Genomic DNA, 18,120 nt, shown 5'->3' on the forward strand with positions numbered 1-18,120 from the left:
GACAGCTGCTATTGTGTGGGGCACTTGGTGTTAGGAACATTTTCATCCTCCCAGCATGAGAATTATTTCCCTAAAGGGAAAGGTTCGGCCTTATCATTTTTGGAGTAGCTGCTAAAGCCGTAAAGAAATTGCCGCCGGTAAGTTTTGGTCTCTGAGCGTCCTTGGTTTAAGAATGGCCATCCCCGTTGAGACTGAGAAATCTCCTGAGTGGCCATCTCCATGTCCCTTACTTTGGGTTGTTTAATTCAGCAATTGAGACAGACTGTGCTGCTGGGCATCTGATAGAAAATGCAGCACAGATACACTCTATGGTTATTGGACAAAATACTCAATAATTCTTTTACTGATTATACAGAGAGAAACTTGATAAATTATATAGAAGGGAAAACCTAGAAAAAGAGCAGGTTTACAAAAAAAAAGCAAGGAGATCTGGAAGCAAAAATAGTGCAACAGAACAGGAAGGGATGCGAATGAGTAAAGACATGTTTGAAAAGTGGTCAAAACATAAAAGGAGAAAACAAAATTGTATTGTTTTTCTATCTAAATAGTCAAACTATTATTATACCCATATCTTTTAAAATCTCATATATAAATATACTACTTCCCCTTTAATTGTATATAATGTCAGAACAGGAGACTTTTATGCAATTAAACAATCTCCATCGGAGTTGCAGTAGACAAAACAATTACATCATTTAAAGTGCTCGCAGCATTTTTCTGACCTGCAAAGTACTTTATTAATATGGGAGTAAGAACCTTTTTCTTTGACTGCATATGTCAAACTTCAGCGTTTTTCTCAGTGCCATTCAATAGAGAAAGCTAAGAATGTGCAAACATTAGTACTGGTACAATCTGCCGTGTACAATTCGAGACTGGCCCCAGAAAGTTTGCAAGCAAGCAAGGTTTACCGTGGTGATATAATCTCTTGTTTTCCCAACATTTTTACTGGGTTTTTTTTTCTCCTGCCTTTGCTCTGGTGAGATTGCTTTGCTAATTTCTCTCTCTCACTTCACTTTAGTTGCTGTCCAGCTGAGCGTGTTAGCGTTCCACTGTGTGAGGCAGTTTGTTCTTGGTGTTGGTGAAATGGTACCAGAAGCTTAATTCCTGTAGCGAGAGAATAGAATCATAGAAATTTACGGCACAGAAGGAGGCCGTTCGACCCATCGTGTCTGTCTCAGCCGAAAAAAAGCTATCCAGTCTAATCCCACTTTCCAGCTCTTGGTCCGTAGCCTTGTAGATGTTGCAAGGATGTGGCAAAGGAACAAAAAGTGGAGAAGGACAAAATTATTCTTAAATTAAAAGCTAGTTTGCATGTTTTTTTTTTAAAGAAAGGTGGTCAAGAATTGTATTAAATATTACATGTTTGAGTTCAACATGTGTACTATTGAGACCACATCTTGCTAGCTGGAGTTAATGGTGCAGTGTGAGTGAAGTGGCATTCACCGGTGCTGCCACACCTGCTGTCGGCAATCGGTGATATGCACAGTAGCACCTGAATTTTGAAGAAAACCAGAGCACCCAACAAATGGTGTTTACTTCACTCAAACATCGACTTTTTGACTCGTCTGGAGAAGGGAAGACCTGGACCAGCAAATGGATGCAGCAGAGTTCGTTTTAATGTCGGCTCCAGCTAGTAAATAACGTGCATCTACAGATAGACCTCTACGTTTTGCAGAACTGACTGAAAATTTCTGTAGGGGCACAGATTCCATATAAATTGATATAGTGCGGTTCTTTGGCATCAGATTGCTGTTTGATTTCTGCAAATAATGGTGGCAATTGATTAGGCCTCTGCGAGGTGCCTTTCTATGTTAAAGGCACCATACAATGCAGGTCAGGATGATGTGTGACTTGGAGGGGAACTTGCAGGTGATGGCATTCCCATGATCTTGCTGCTCTTGTCCTAGGTGGTAGAGGTCATGGGGCTGGAAGGTGCTGGTGAAGCAATCTTGGTGAGTTGCCGCAGTGCGTCCAGGAGATACAGGAAACACTTTTTTTATCCGGGACCGGTGTGGTGCCGGTTTATCAAAAAGTCCGGATTACAGAGAGGTATAGTTAAAAGGTACGAGAGCTCCGTACACAGCAACAAATCCAGGCTTCCCTGTTGCTTAGCAACAGGTGCAGGAACTCCAGCCACAGACCAAGCGTCCCTGTTGCTTAGCAACAAGTGCAGGAACCCCGGTTACACAGCCACAGATCCAGGAACGGCCACTAATATGAAGTAAAACTTACCTGAACCTACTCCTGAATTTTGCCGGTAAATCGAGAGTTTCCTGTAGTACACATTGCAACCACCACACCAATGGTGGATGGGGTGGTTATTGAGCACAGTGACGGCCACTGATGAAGCAGAGTGGTCTCAAGTTTCTTGGGTGTTGTCGCAGTTGCACTTGTCCAGGTGAGTGGTCAGTATGTCATCACACTCCTGGCTTGAATCTTGCAGATTGTAGAGCGAGGTATGGGAGGAGAAGGAAGTGGCATCAGGAAGTGAGCCACTCGTCGCAGAGTTCTCCACCTCCCTCCTCCTTTTGTAGCCATATTGTTGATATGGATGGTGCAGTTACGCTTCTGCTCAGTGGTGACTCCTCAGGATTTTGATGGTAGGATATTTGGCAATGCTGGTGGCATTGAAGGACAAGGGGGAGGTGGCGGGCCTTTTCTTGTTGGAGGTGTTCATGTACCTGCCACTTCCTTGACAGGTAAGGAAACTCTCTTTTAACCGGCACCTAAATATCCAGAAATCTCTCTTAACCGGCAAAATTCAGGAGTAGGTTCAGGTAAGTTTTACGATATATTAGTGGCTGTGTAACCGGGGTTCCTGGATCTGTGGCCGTGTAACCGGGGTTTCTGCACCTGTGGCTGTGCAACAGGGACTCCTGGATCTGTGGCCGTGTAACCGGGACTCCTGCACAAGTGCCGTGTAACCAGGGCTCCTGCACCTGTGGCCGTGTACGGGGCTCTCATACCTTTTAACTATAACTCTCTGTAATCCGGACTTTTTGATAAACCGGCACCACGCCGGTCCCGTCGGTGCCGGATAAAAAAGAGTTTCCTGTACTCATGCCACATATCAGCCCAATCCTTGGTGGTATCCAGGTCTTGCCGACTCCACTACACGTGAACTTATCCTTCCGATATGCAATACTTTACACTTGTCTAGATTAAATTTCATCTGCCATTATTCTGTCCACTCATATATTTTGTCCAGTTCATTCTGTAATTTCTGAGTTTGCTCCACCTAATTTTGCATCAACTGCAAATTTGGCCAATTTGAGTTGAGCTTGAGTCTATGTCATACGGTGGGAAAATAACTAAGTGCCATTGCAGTGTATATATAATAAACAATGTTCAAATAAAGCATCCACGGATGCTGCCTGACTTGCTGAGTGTTTCCAGCATTTTCTGTTATTTCAAATAAAGAAAATGGAGTAATCTATTCTAATTTTTTTACAGATGTTTTAAATCAATTGTTAACTGATTATGACATCCTCTCCTTCTCGGATATCCATCAGCACACTGTGAGGAAACGTGATGCAGGACCACAGTCTCGTATAGAACAATCATTACAGTTTTCCGCCCTAAACAGGTATGTCTGGATAGATTATTTTGTAGCATAGTCGATTTCATAGACAAAGTGAGAATCGCAAGGAAACCTTGGCCTTTGAAGGCTTATTCCAGGAATAAATCGAAGGTTTATATTATTAATGAGTAGAGTACATATTTTCTGTGTAAGAAAACCATTCCATTCAAAACGAACTATATTTTTCATGATTGGTGGCAAAAAGGTCAAAGAGTTGAAATAGCTGCTCACTTCAATCGTCCTGGTAAGACCAGAAAATGCTTACATTAGTAACACATGGTGCGTTATGCCAGAAATTCTTTCACATTGTTTGTTCTGCTAAAACCAATATCTCATCTGTTAAGGTGTTACAAATGTTAGTTTAGATGGCTATTCTAACTCCCACTCTTTATGATTTAGCACGTCACAAATCAAGTTGTTTTATCCTGAACCAAATTCAGTCTCCTCCACAATTGGAGGTACTCCAACAGTGCTAATTCTGTTGTAAAAAGAAAGAAATCTAGGCCGACGCTCCCAGTGCAGTGCTGAGGGAGTGCTGCACTGTCGGAGGTGCCGTCTTTCAGATGAGACGTTAAACCAAGGCCCCGTCTGCTCTCTCAGGTGGACGTAAAAGATCCCACACCACGTTGAGAATAATTTTGACGGTGTGATCTGACCTCATTAACATTTCAGGTGTGATACTTAATTGTTTCTGTGAACTTAATTCATGCATTTGTGGGATATTCTAGAATGCCTGCTGCAAATAAGACAACTCTGGCAACTCTGCTTCTATGAAAAAGTGTGCTTTGCTGAACTGTGAATTGTCTTGGTCTGTATTAACTATACTTGGTTTAAAGAAGTTCACTGTGAATTAGTCGATCCAGTAATGGAAGAAAAATTGTATTAACACGGTTCATTCTGAATAACTTAATAGGGGCTACAAATTGAACTGTTTTCTTGGCCGTGTGAAGTATCTATGATATATCTGACATCTATGCCCAAACAGTGAGATGGGTGCTGTGTAATAAATGTTTAAATGTAGTCATGTGGCTATCAGGACATCACACTTCATTTACAGTAACAGAAGTTGATGAGAAAAATGCTTCTTCTCTTGGGCAGTCCCTCGGAACCGAGGATGACTTGCTTCCACATTAAGAATGAGTTTGCAGGTGACTGATGAGTCCAATGCGGGACCTACAGTCTCTGTCACAGGTGGGGCAGACGGTGGTTGAAGGGGCGGGTGGGTGGGGTGCTTGGGTTGACGTGCGCTCCTTCTGCTGTTTGCACTTGGCTTCCGCTTGCTCCCGGCGAAGAGACTCAAGGTGTTCGGCGCCTTCCCGGATGCTTCTCCTCCACTTTGAGCGGTCTTGGGCCAGGGATTCCCAGGTGTCGGTGGGGATGTTGCACTTTTTCAAGGAGGCTTTGAGGGTGTCCTTGAAGCGTTTCCTCTGCTCACCTGGGGCTCTCTTGCCGTGTCGGAGCTCCGAGTAGAGTGCCTGTTTTGAGAGTCTTGTACCGGGCATGCGGACGATGTGGCCTGTCCATCGGAGCTGATCGAGCGTGGTCAAAGCTTCGATGCTGGGGCTGTTGGCCTGAGCGAGAACACTGACGTTGGTGCGCCTATCCTGCTAATGGATTTGCAGGATCTTGCGGAGGCAGCGTTGGTGGTACCTCTCCTGTGCTTTGAGGTGCCTGCTGTACATGGTCCATGTCTCTGAGGCATGCAGCAGGGCAGTTATCGCTGCTGCTCTGTAGACCATGAGCTTAGTGCCCGGTTTGAGGTCCTGGTCTTCAAACACTCTCTTCCTCAGGCGACCGAAGGCTGTACTGGCACACTGAAGGCGGTGTTGGACTTCGTCATTGACGTTTGCCCTTGTTGACAGTAGGCTCCCGAGATATGGAAAGTGGTCCACGTTGTCCAAGGCCTTGTCGTGGATTTTGATAATTGGGGGGCAGTACTGTGTGACGGGGGCAGGTTGGTAGAGGACCTTTGTCTTACGGATCACAGAATCCCCACAGTGCAGATAGAGGCCATTTCGGCCCATCGAGCCTGCACCGACACATATCCCACCCTATCCCCGTAACCCCACGTATTTATTCCCCTAACACTAAGGGTCAATTTATCATAGCCAAATCAACCTAACCCGCACATCTTTGGACTGTGGGAGGAAACCGGAGCACCCGGAGGAAACCCACGCAAACACAGGGAGAATGTGCATGTTTAGTGTAAGGCCCGTGCTCTCATACGCTTCGGTGAAGGTGTTGGCGATGGTTTGGAGTTCTACCTCTGAGTGAGTGCAGACGCAAGCATCGTCTGCATACTGTAATTCGACGACAGAGGATGGGACGACCTTGGATCTGGACTGGAGACGACGGAGGTTGAACGGTTTCCTGTTTGTTTTGTAAATTAGCTCCACTCCAGTGGGGAGCTTATTGAGGGTGAGATGGAGCATTGCAGCAAGGAAGATCGAGAAGAGCGTTGGTGCGATGACACAGCCTTGCTTGACCCCGGTCCGTACGTGAATTGGGTCTGTGATGGAACAGTTGGGTCAGGACCATGACTTGCATGTCGTCATGAAGCAGGCGGAGGATGGTGACAAACTTTTGAGGGCAGCCGAATTTGAGGAGGACACTCCATAATCCCTCACGGTTGACAGTGTCGAAGGTCTTTGTGAGATCAAAGAAGGCCATGTATAGCGGTTGGTGCTGTCCCTGCATTTCTCTTGTAATTGACGTGCGGTGAAGATCATGTCCATTGTGCCCCTTAGTGGGCGGAATCCGCATTGCAACTCTGGGAGGAGCTCTTCGGACACTGGGAGAAGGCGATTGAGGAGGATTCTTGCGATGACTTTCCCTGTGGCAGACAGCAGGGAAACTCCTCTGTAATTACCGCAATCGGACTTGTCACCTTTCTTGAAGATGGTCACAATTATGCCGTCTCTGAGATCCCCTGGCATGCTCTCCTCCTTCCAGATAAGAGAAATGAGTTCATGAATTCGCGCCAGTAGTGCTTTTTTTTTACAAGATGGCTCCTGGGCTGGCAGCTCCCTAGGGAGCTCCTTTGCCATCCTTTGCTCTTTCCCCACCCCCCCCCAGTCTCCTCTCTTCTGCTGTTTAAGTTCTCCTGGCTCTAATAGTGGGTGCATTTTATCCCAAGCTGCAAGGTTAAAGTTACCTGAGCCCATTGCCCATCTCCCGACCATGCCCGTTCTTTGTTCTCCTCAGTGAGCACTGGCTCTTCACTTAAACTTGAGAAAATACAGCATGGTTGTTAGATGAATCTTGAATAAATCTCTGTTACATCTGAGTTTTGTGATTGCGGTCTACCATCCACAAAATCCTGGAACGTCTCGTATTGTAAATGAAGACATGAATTGATGCACTCCTCAATATTTTCTAGAACTGTGTGACCTTACCTGAAACAAGTTTTTGGCAAGAGGGTACATATTCTAGCATATTGATCTGTATCATGCATAACTTAAGTAAAGAAGTTGAGTATTCAGGGTCCTATCCAAACCCTTGATTAAACCCAATGAAGTGGCTGTGGACTATGTAAACAATGAAAAGTCAACAGTCACTCAGAGGGTGATGAACCTGTGGAATTCTCTACCACAGAAGGTTGTGGAGGCCAAGTCACTGAATATATTTAAGAAGGAGATTGATGGCTTTCTAGACACAAAAGGCATCAAGGGGTATGGGGAGAGAGCGGGAATATGGTATTGAGAGAGAGGATCAGCCATGATCATATTATGGCCTACTCCTGCTATTTTTTTTTTCTATTTTCTCATCAACTGTGAGTGAAAATAAGTAGAAGTACACCCCACAGCAACTGTGTCACTATCTGTCCCCCTCCCAATATTGAGAGAACTTTAAGTTGTGAGGAAGACAGATAATGAAAACCCCGGATATTACCTGTCTTTAAAGCTTTGGGAACTTTGACTGATTCTTAAAAAAAAAAAAATTCCACCATTATTCAGAAAAGCTTATTCCTATCTTAATATAAGGTATGTGCCATAGATTCATTTAAATGGCTTTGCTATATGAATTGCTCTCAAATTATTGCCCAAATATGTTTAAGAGCAGTGATTGAGAAAAAGACACTGCTACTACAGTATTGTTATTCAATCGTTGATATCTTACTTTGAACTTTCTATTTCACAGAAATTTTAAAATATATTTAAGTTCAAATGTGGAGCATTTTTCTGAAACTTTCAAAGCAGTAGTAGTGGACGGAGAAGGCAATGAAGAAGAATATCCTGTGCAATGGAAAAACTTCTTTACTGGCCACGTGATCGGTTAGTACATGTAATGAAATGGAATGATTGTAAACCATGGTGCTGTTTTTAAAAGTTAAAAGGTAGTTTTGTTGTTGCTGTAGCAGTGCTGCATTGAAAGCTTCAGTCTCGGCACTTGAGGGAAATAAACTTGCGGGGCTACGGGGATCGAGCGGGGGAATGGGACTGACTGGATTGCTCCGCAGAGAGTCGGCACGGACTTGATAGGCCGAATGGCCTCCTTCTGTGCCGTTATGACTCTATGGCTACCAGGCTGCTCTACATCAGTGAGCTTTTTATTTCCTAAAAACATGTATGTTACCTGAATCTGTTGGTATCCAGATGGATTATGCTTGTTATTTAAATGCTGATGCAGGAACTGGAAGTACAAAGCAAAAGGTGAAATATATAAATGAGAACTACACAGAAAATCGTTGTTTATCTGTTCGAATAGCCTTCAGTTCTTTAATTGAGCAGATATTTATTGATCGGTTATAACAACAGAAAATGCTGGAAAAACTCAGCAGGCCAGGCAACATCCGTGGAGAGAAAATAGAGTCAACGTTTCAGGTGAAAACCCTTTGTCAAGACTAAAGAAGCACAGGAAATGAAATAGATTAAAAGGCCAGGCTGGGAGAGAACAAAAGAGAAGAGACATTAAGAGGTATTCAAAACGAGACGAGATGGTGATAGGACTAGTGGAGACAAAAGACGGCTCTAGATTAGGTGTGAAATGCACTGGCAGAATGGGAGACAGCTGCCATGTGGGAGAGAGAAAAAAAAGGTGGGGGGGTGGTGGTAGAAAGGCCAAAACAAAGGTGTGGATAAAAAATATAAATAAAAATGTAATAGGGGCCGAGGTTATGATCTGAAATTGTTGAACTTGATATTGAGTCCGGAAGGCTGTAAAGTGCCTAATCGGAAGATGAGGTGCTGTTCCTCGAGCTTACGGTGAGCTTCCGTGGAACAATGCAAGAGGCCGAGGACGGTGAGGTCCGAGTGGGACGGTTTTTGATCGGTTTTCAGGAGTTAATTAACAACTGGTTGTTCAATATCCAGTTGTGGATGAGCTGCACGTTCCTTCAGCCATTGTCTGTAGCCCCCACCGCAAACTCTGAGCCCCCACCAGACTGAACCAGACTTCTTGCATCTTGACTTCCTATTGCTGAGCTTCTGACCTCATGTACTCGTCATCACAAAGACTGCCTACGTCCACCTCGGTAACTTCATCTGCCTCTGTTGCTGAAACCCTCCTCCATACCTTTGTCCCCTCCAGGCTCGATCTGCACTGGGGCCTCAGCTTTTCACTATATTTGTAAATTACTTGGCTGAAGGAATAGAGAGCTGTATATCTAAGTTTGCCAATGACACTAAGTCAGGGGGCACAGTAAATAGTGTAGATGGGAGCAGAAAGTTGCAAAGTGACATTGATAGATTAAGCGAGTGGGCAAAACTGTGGCAGATACAGTTCAATGTGGGGAAGTGTGAGGGCATCCTCTTTGGACCTAGGAAATCTAGATCAGAGTATTTTCTAAATGGTGAGAAGCTAGGAACTGGAAGAGCAAAGAGGTTTAGGGGCCCAAGTACAGAAATAACTAACAGCTAGTGGAAGGTGTAAAATGTAATGAAGAAGGCTAATGGAATGTTGGCCTTTATCTCAAGTTGGCTGGAATAAGAAGTGGTGGATGTTATGTTACAGCTGCACCGAGCTCTGGTTAGACCGCATCTGGACCACTGCATTCAGTTCTGGGTACCGCACCTCAGGAAGGATGTGTTGGCTTTGGAGGGGAGATTCAACGGAATGATATCCGGGCTAATAGGGTTAAATTATGAGGACAGGTTGCATAGACTAGGCTTGAATATAGAAGATTGAGGGATGATCTAATTGAGGTGTTTAAGATGATTAAAGGAGTTGACAGGGTAGATAGAGAGAAACTATTTCTTCTGGTGGGGGGAGTCCAGAACAAGGGGGCATAACCTTAAAATTAAAGCCAGGCCGTTCAGGGGTGATGTCAGAAAGCACTTCTTCACACCAAAGGTAGCGGAAAGCTGGAACTCTGTTCCACCAAAAAGCTGCTGAGGCTAGGTTAGTTGAAAATTTCAAAACTGAGATTGATAGATTTTTGTTAGACAAGGGTATTGAAGGTTACGGAACCAAGGCGGGTAAATGGAGTTAAGATGCAGGTCAGGCATGATCTAATTAAATGGCGCAACAGACTCGAGGGGCTGACTGGCCTACTTCTGTTCCTATGTTCTTGCGTCCCTATGACTGTTTCAGTACTCTCCCGACCGGCCTGCCATTTTCCATTCTCTAAACTTCAACTCCTCCAAAGCTCTGCTGCCCGTATCCTGTCCTGCACCTGATCCCGCTCAGCTATCATTCCTGTCCTAACTTGTGTTGGCTCACAGTCCCAACACCTCCAAATGAGGTCAGCTGTTCTGCTTTGCTGCTACTTCCATCAACCCTGTGGATGTTGCCATTGTTTCCAACTGCTTATCTGACATTAAGATGAACCAAACTATCTGCAGCTTAATCTCATTGAAACTTATAAAATTCTAACAGGACTAGGCAGACTAGATGCAGGAAGGATGTTCCCGATGGCGGGGGAGTCCAGAACCAGGGGTCACAGTCTAAGGATAAGGGGTAAGCCATTTAGGACAGAGATGAGGAGGAATTTCATCACCCAGAGAGTGGTGAACCTGTGGAATTCTCTACCACAGAAGGCAGTGGAGGCCAATTCATTAAATATATTCAAGAAGGAGTTGGATATATTTCTTAAGGCTAAAGGGATCAAGGGTTATGGGGAGAAAGCAGGGACCGGGTACTGAATTTGGATGATCAGCCATGATCGCATTAAATGGCGGAGCAGGCTCGAGGGGCCGAATGGCCGACTCCTGCTCCTATCTTCTATGTTTCTATGTTAATGTCAGAAAAACAGAAACCATCCACTTAGCCTTCTGCAAACACCTACGTACTTCCAACCTCAACTCCATCTCCATCGGCTGCCACCTCACTTGGTCCACAGTGTGGAACTTCAACAACAACAACTTGTATTTATATAGCGCCTTTACTGTAGTAAAACGTCCCAAGGCGCTTCACAGGAGCGTCATCAAACAAAATTTGACACACAGCTAGAAGGCGATATTAGGACAAAAGCTTGGTCAAAGAGGTAGGTTTTAAAGAGGTAGAAACTAGAGAGACGGTGAGGTTTAGGGAGGGAATTACAGAGCTTGGGGCCATGGTAGTTGAAGGCACGGCCGCCAGTGGTGGACATGGAAATGGAGTTTTTAATTTTCTAGCAGCTGACTGTGTATTTCCTTTTAAATTTATGGTCTCCCTTCAGGAGTTCCCTAATCAGGCTTTGCAGCAAATCCTGACTTGTGCGGGATTAACACAAACCTGTGTCTATCTAGAAATGTCAGGTTGATACGGACAGATGCGACTGAGTGTTAACAGCATTTTTATGGTTGCCACTTTTTCCTGTGTGCAATGAACACAGTATTTTCACAGTAAAAAAAAATTGGTAATTGTTGCCAGAATGTTTCAAAATACAGGAAACTTTGTGCTGTCCGGCACCCACGGGACCGAGCTGCTGCCGTTGCCTCAAAACTTCCGTACTCTCCAGAGTTAATGTTGAGAGATACGGAGATTCTTATCTCCGTATTTGACAACAAACACTGTTGCTTAGCAACAGCTTCTAAACACTCGGGTGTGGCCCTAAAGCTCTGTAGCTGAAGCTGTTGCTATAGCTGCAGACCTTGCACAGCTTGACTGTTCAAACAAAGCAAAAAAAACAAACAAAAAGAATAAAAAACGGCTGCTGATTTTTGCCGGTGGCTCCAGATTGCCGGATAGCTCACCTCCGGATAGCACAAAAAGTTTCCTGTAGTATTTTGTAAAAGTTCTTAACAATGTGATAGATTTTCAGCACCACAAGTGCTAATAATTATTTATTAATTATATACCTCGGGACCACTTTCCATACCTCAGGAGCCTACTGTCAACAAGGGCAGACGTCGACGACTAAGTCCAACACTGCTTTCAGTGTGCCAGTGCAGCCTTCAGTCGCCTGAGGAAGAGTGTGTTTGAAGACCAGCACCTCAAACCCGGCACTAAGCTCATGGTCTACAAAGCAGCAGTGATACCTGCCCTGCTGTATGCCTCAGAGACATGGACCATGTACAGCAGGCACCTCAAAGCACTGGAGAGGTACCACCAACGCTGCCTCCGCAAGATCCTGCAAATCCATTGGCAGGGTAGGCGCACTGACGTCAGTGTTCTTGCTCAGGCCAACATCCCCAGCATCGAAGCTTTGACCTTGCTCAATCAGCTCCGATGGACGGGTCACATTGTCTGCATGTCCGATACGAGACTCCCAAAACAAGCGCTCTACTCGGAGCTCCGACACGGCAAGAGAGCCCCAGGTGGGCAGAGGAAACGCTTCAAGGACACCCTCAAAGCCTCCTTGAAAAAGTGTAACATCCCCACCGACACCTGGGAATCCCTGGCCCAAGACCGCACAAAGTGGAGGAGAAGCATCTGGGAAGGCGTCGAACACCTCGAGTCTCTTCGCCAGGAGCAAGCGGAAGCCAAGCGCAAACAGCGGAAGGAGCGCACGTCAACCCAAGCACCCCACCCACCCACCCCTTCAACCACCGTCTACCCCACCTGTGACAGAGACTGTAGGTCCCGCATTGGACTCATCAGTCACTTGAGAACTCATTTTTAATGTGGAAGCAAGTCATCCTCGGTTCCGAGGGACTGCCTAAGAAGAAGGAAGAATTACATCCCATGCCTATTGAGAGCAGGAATTGAACCCGAGAGCTTCTGTTGTCTATGGCTCAGCTGCACCCCTCCATTATCAACTGTGCCATTGGAAGACCACTTTAATTAACATTCTGACGTCCGAACTCAACATAAAATAATTGTAAAGGCTGAATCAATGTTGAAGAAGAAACTGTAAACTAAAGGATCAGAAGTCTAATTGTATCACACTTGTGTTTTTAAATAAAAGGTGAACCAAGTTCAAAAGTACGAGCTCTTATCGATGAAGAGGATTTTACTGCCAGAATTATTACTGATGAAGGAGAGTATAACATAGAGGTATTCATGACTTTAATTTACCTTTTTTTTTTAAAAAAGCCAAGTCTTGAAACCCTGCAGTCTGCAGTACTTAATAGAAGTTCAACACAAAACCCATCTATATAATGTGGTGAAGAAGAATTGCGCTTAAAAATGCATACGTTAGAGTTGAAAAGTTTAAGGATATTGGATTTTAATGCACGTATGAACCATATAAGTTTACAGCACAGAAGGAGGCCATTTGGCCCATCCTGTCTGTGCCAGCACTTTTCAGGAGTGATCCAAAACTAATCCCACCACCCACTCTCATCATAGCCCTGTATCCTCCTTTGCTTCAAATACTTAGCTAATTTTTCCTTAAATGATGCAATGACCTCTGCCTCAACCACTCCCTGTTCCATCCTCCCACAACCCGCTGCGTAAAGAAATTTCTCCTACCCCCTCTCCTCACTCGCTTAGTGATGATTTTAAATTGATAACTATTTGTCACAGATTCTTCAACCAGAAGAAATTGTCTTTCCCTATTCACTCTGTAAAATCCTTCATTATTTTAATTTCCTCTCCTAGATCTCTTCTTGGCCTTTTTAGCACCAATGGAAATCGTCCTAGTACATCAAGTTTCTCCTGATTACAGGAAACTTTGTGTTATCCGGAGGCTAACTGTCTGGAATGCTCGAGCCTCCGGCAAAAATCAGGAGCCGTTTTCGTTAGGTTTTTTTTCTTCTCGTTGCTTTTCCCTCAACAGTCAAGCTCTGCAAGGCCTGCTGAAGCTGTTGCTAAGCTACAGAGACGCTTGGACTGTTTAGAAGCTGTTCAACAGGGTTTGTTGACCGATACGGAGCTCAAAATCTCCGTATGCTTCAACATTAACGCTGGTTTGTCCGGCAGTTTTGAGGGAACGGCAACAGGTCGGTGCCGGATAGCACAAAGTTTCCTGTACTATAGTTTCCCATCCCTAGTGTCATTGTGGTAAATCTACGCACTGCGCTCACTAGGTCTTTAGCATCCTTTTTATAATGTGACCAAAACTGCGCGCACTACTCTGGCCTAACCAGTGTTTTGTACAAATGTATCATTATTTCTTTACTCTTATACTCTATGCCAATGTTCCCGTTACATTTTTTTGGGTGCGCAGTCTATTCAAAATATCGCGCATGCGCGGTTTTTCCCATTTAAAAGCCGGTGAGCCAGCTGCATGGGGCCTCCAGAGCGCAGCTTAAAGGGAACATTGCTCTATGCCCCTGTTTATAAAGTCAAAAATGCTGTTGGTCTTTTTTATGGCTGAAGTATGCCCATGAAGCATTTGTATTCTATTTGCTTGGGTGGAGCACTGTAGATAAGTGTCAGTTATCGGATCCAGTTCAACCCCGAGCTGAGCTTTAAATCTCACACTCTACCCATTGCCAAGACTGTCTGTTTTCAGCTACACAACATTGCTTGTCTCTCTGCCACTGAAACTTTTATTCATGCTTTTGTCACCTCTAGACTCAACTATTCCAATATCCTCGTTTCTGGCTGTCTATCCTTCACCCTCCACAAATTCTCTCTTCTGAAATGCAACTAACTGTGTTCTGCTTGCCCATTACCCCGTCCTCACTGACTTTGACTTACACCGACACTTTGACCTCCAAAGTATTATGTTTAAACTTTGTCTTTGTCTTCAAATCCTTCCACGGCCTTGCTCCACCCTACCTTTGCAACCTCCTCTAATCTATTGTCTCCCTCCTCACTAGAGTCTGCTGACTCTAGCCTATTCTGCCTCCCCGTTCCCTTCAGCCGTCAGTGTCGGCTGTGGCTCAGTTGGTAGCGCACTCGCCTCCGAGTCAGAAGGTTGTGGGTTCAAGTCTCACTCCAGGGACTTGAGCACATCTTCTTCTTAGGCAGTCCCTCGGAACCGAGGATGACTTGCTCCCACATTAAAAATGAGTTCTCAGGTGACTGATGAGTCCAATGCGGGACCTACAGTCTCTGTCACAGGCAGACGGTGGTTGAAGGGGCGGGGTGGGTGATGTGCGCTCCAGTACGGCGTTCCGGTCTGTCACGTTGGGGTTGTCCATGAGGGTCCTGACGTTCCAGGTCCCGAACTTCATTTTAAAGGGTGGAAGATGCCTGTGCGTGAATTCTTTTAACGTGGGGTGGCCGTTGCACACCAGCTACCACACGGGGCTTGACAGAGCAAGGTCTTGGTCCAATGGCAAGGGGATCCAAGACGATTGGAGACCAGGCTCTGCTACAACGGCCTAGCACACACACACAAACATACTCCTACTGTCCTCCTCCCTCCTTCCCACAGGTCCTCTCTGCCTGAGTTTCGTAGGATGCATTGTGATCCTCCCGACCTCTCTGTTGGCCTGTGCCGCACCTTCCTTGAGCCTCGACCCCGCTGCTGGTCCACACTGCGCCACTCCTGGGCCTTGACCTCACTGCTGGGCTCGTCCTCGCTCCTGGGTCCCGGCCTCTGAAATGAATCATGTCATGAGCACATAAAGCTAAGCTGACTCTCCAGTACAGTGCTGAGGGAGTGCTGCACTGTCGGAGGTGCCGTCTTTCGGATGAGACGTTAAACTGAGGCCCCGTCTGCTCTTTCAGGTGGACCTAAAAGATCCCATGGCACTATTTCGCAGAAGAGCAGGGAAGTTATCACCGGTGTCCTGGCCAATATTTCTCCCTCAATCAACATAACAAAAAACAGATTATCTGGCCATTATCACATTGCTGTTTGTGGCTGCTGCGTTTCCCACATTACAACAGTGACTACACTCCAAAAGTACTTCATTGGCTGTAAAGCGCTTTCAGACATCCGGTGGTCGTGAAAGGCGCTATATAAATGCAAGTCTTTTTTTCTTTTCTTTCACTCTGTAATTAGTGACCAAGCCTTCACTCTAGAAGTCCATTCTTCTTTGCCTCTCTCTCTCTCCCTTTGAAAGCCTCCTTAAAAAGTCCTCTTTTTGACCAGGCTTTGTTGCACCTCAGTATATTTCCATTTGTGAAGGGCTTTGGGACTGTATTTTGTGTCAAACAAGAAAGACTTGCATTTATATAACGCCTTTCACCAACTCAGGACGTCCCACAACGCTTTACAGCTAATGAAGTACTTCTGAAGTGTAGTCTCTGTTGTAATGTTGGAAACGTGCTATACAAATGCAGGTTCTTTTAATTTTAGTAGATCCTTTTATGAAGTTAGCGAAAGTGAGTTGTGAAATCTCGGTTCGATTTTTACTCGTATGGTGGTAACTTTTTTAATTCCGGTTTCTAGCCACTATGGAGGTTTATTGACTCGGCGCCTGTTGAAAAATTGTTGGTGTACAAATCTGAAGATGTCCGGGAAATTGGACGATTAAAGTCATCAAATGTTTGTGGTTATATAAAGCTGAATGATTCTGAGCTTATGCCAGAAGAAGTTGACGATGATGAGGACAATGATTTTGATATAGATGCGTCTACAGGTAGGTGTATTTGAGAAAATGCTATCTTATTGTGTTGATTTTCTGTTACATGGTGGTCTCCATTTTGTAAAGTGGTCTTCAGCCAATATGCTGTTGGCATTCTGGTTTCAAGCCGATATAGAGATTTATTGGCCCTGCGCCGGTTGAAATATTGTTGGTGTACAGCTCTCCAGATGTTTGGGAAAGGCCTTTTCTTAATAGTACTAGACGTATTTGGCATGCTACCCTCTAATGTCCTCTGAAATTATTTAAGCAGGATTTTAAATTCTGTAATCACTACTGAAACCCCTTCTCAGTCACTAGCAATACAGTACCTGTCTTGCGAGCCTAAGAGTTGTGCTCACTTTGTGGATATTCCAAACACATTTTACCAACTGAGGTAAAAATACAGAGGCTAGTGTTGCCTTTTATGGAACATAGCACACCTAAATGTAGGGCCATGCTATTGAACAGAGATGACTGATATTAAGGGGTTAAAAATCCTCCGGGTATGTAGGTTATTATGGTTTCTTGTACTCAGTTTATAGGAAAATTTACCCTTTGGTTTTAAATCAAACATGATACAGGAAACTCTCGATTTACCGGCACCTAAATAACCGGAAATCTCTGTTAACCGGCAAAATTCAGGAGTAGGTTCAGGTAAGTTTTACTTCATATTAGTGGCCGTTCCTGGATCTGTGACTGTGTAACCAGGGTTCCTGCACCTGTTGCTAAGCAACAGGGACGCCTGGATCTTGTGGCCGGGGTTCCTGCACCTGTTGCTAAGCAACAGGGAAGCCTGGATCTGTTGCTGTGTACGGGGCTCTCATACCTTTTACTATACCTCTCTGTAATCCGAACTTTTTGATAAACCGGCACCACGCCGGTCCCGTCGGTGCCGGATAAAAAAGAGTTTCCTGTATTACCATTCATTAGTGTATGCAAATCATTTTGTAAAGGGAGCTTGGGTATTGAGCCCTCAACTGAGAACTTGGATTGTACCATAGAAATAGAACCAAGTTCTTCTGAAGCTGATGAACTCTCCATCTATTGAATGGCTCCTTTGCATTAAGATATTAATATTGTGCAGTAACATTTTATTTCTGTCCTTGTACTACTTTCCATTCCCTTTTGTTTTATGAAGGTGCAGGGAACCTGGACTTGTGCCTCTGCTGTCAAAAGGATAGACAGGTGAACTACCCCTATATCTCCATCAGTGCCCACTTTGGCTCCTAGGAATTACTGCCCAGGCAGGACATCTCTATTATGTTGTGTAATAGAAACAGGCAAGATAGATGGATAAATTGAGTTATGCTAAAAGATGTGTCTTAAACAACTTGAACACTTATTTTCTACATTTTATTTATTATATTGGGAAGATGAGATATGATATATGATCCAAATAACCAGTACTGTAGTTGGATGTAGAGAGGTATTTTGTGTTGAAGCAGAAAGAGGATGAGGACTGGGTTTTATAAGTTAAGAAAGCACTTTGAAATAATTAAGGAAGTAACTACTTCAGTCAATCATTGCATACAAATTCAGAGATGAGTTGGATATGGTGTGATTGGCAATATTATAGGTTCTGAGCACACTTCTGATGCAAAGCTTTTCTGTTGCTCAGAAACCACATATTGATGTAAAGTGTTTACTTTTCCTTATTAATGGAAGGGTGCTTCAGGTCTCTTTGGAAACCGTTGCATTTGGTATAAGTCAATGACGGCTGAATGAGGTTAATGCATTCAAAAAGAAAATAGGCACATTCCTGATTCACAGGGA

General features: G+C 44.6%; 1 protein-coding gene across 2 annotated transcripts in view; it reads left to right on the forward strand.

Annotated features, from left to right (window-relative positions):
- The window catches only part of LOC147112249 (disintegrin and metalloproteinase domain-containing protein 17-like), an 83,446-nt gene that overhangs the window by 12,805 nt on the left and 52,521 nt on the right, over nucleotides 1-18,120 (forward strand). For both annotated transcript variants that reach the window (XM_085996344.1, XM_085996345.1), the window contains exons 2-5: nucleotides 3,454-3,586; nucleotides 7,721-7,854; nucleotides 12,849-12,937; nucleotides 16,173-16,362. In XM_085996344.1, the coding sequence (XP_085852470.1) occupies nucleotides 3,454-3,586; nucleotides 7,721-7,854; nucleotides 12,849-12,937; nucleotides 16,173-16,362 (546 nt within the window). The remainder of the gene's footprint in view (nucleotides 1-3,453; nucleotides 3,587-7,720; nucleotides 7,855-12,848; nucleotides 12,938-16,172; nucleotides 16,363-18,120) is intronic.

This window comes from Somniosus microcephalus, chromosome 9 (genome assembly GCF_052327205.1).
Source record: "Somniosus microcephalus isolate GS21.2 chromosome 9, FLI_Smic_1.0, whole genome shotgun sequence".
Taxonomy (NCBI): domain Eukaryota; kingdom Metazoa; phylum Chordata; class Chondrichthyes; order Squaliformes; family Somniosidae; genus Somniosus; species Somniosus microcephalus.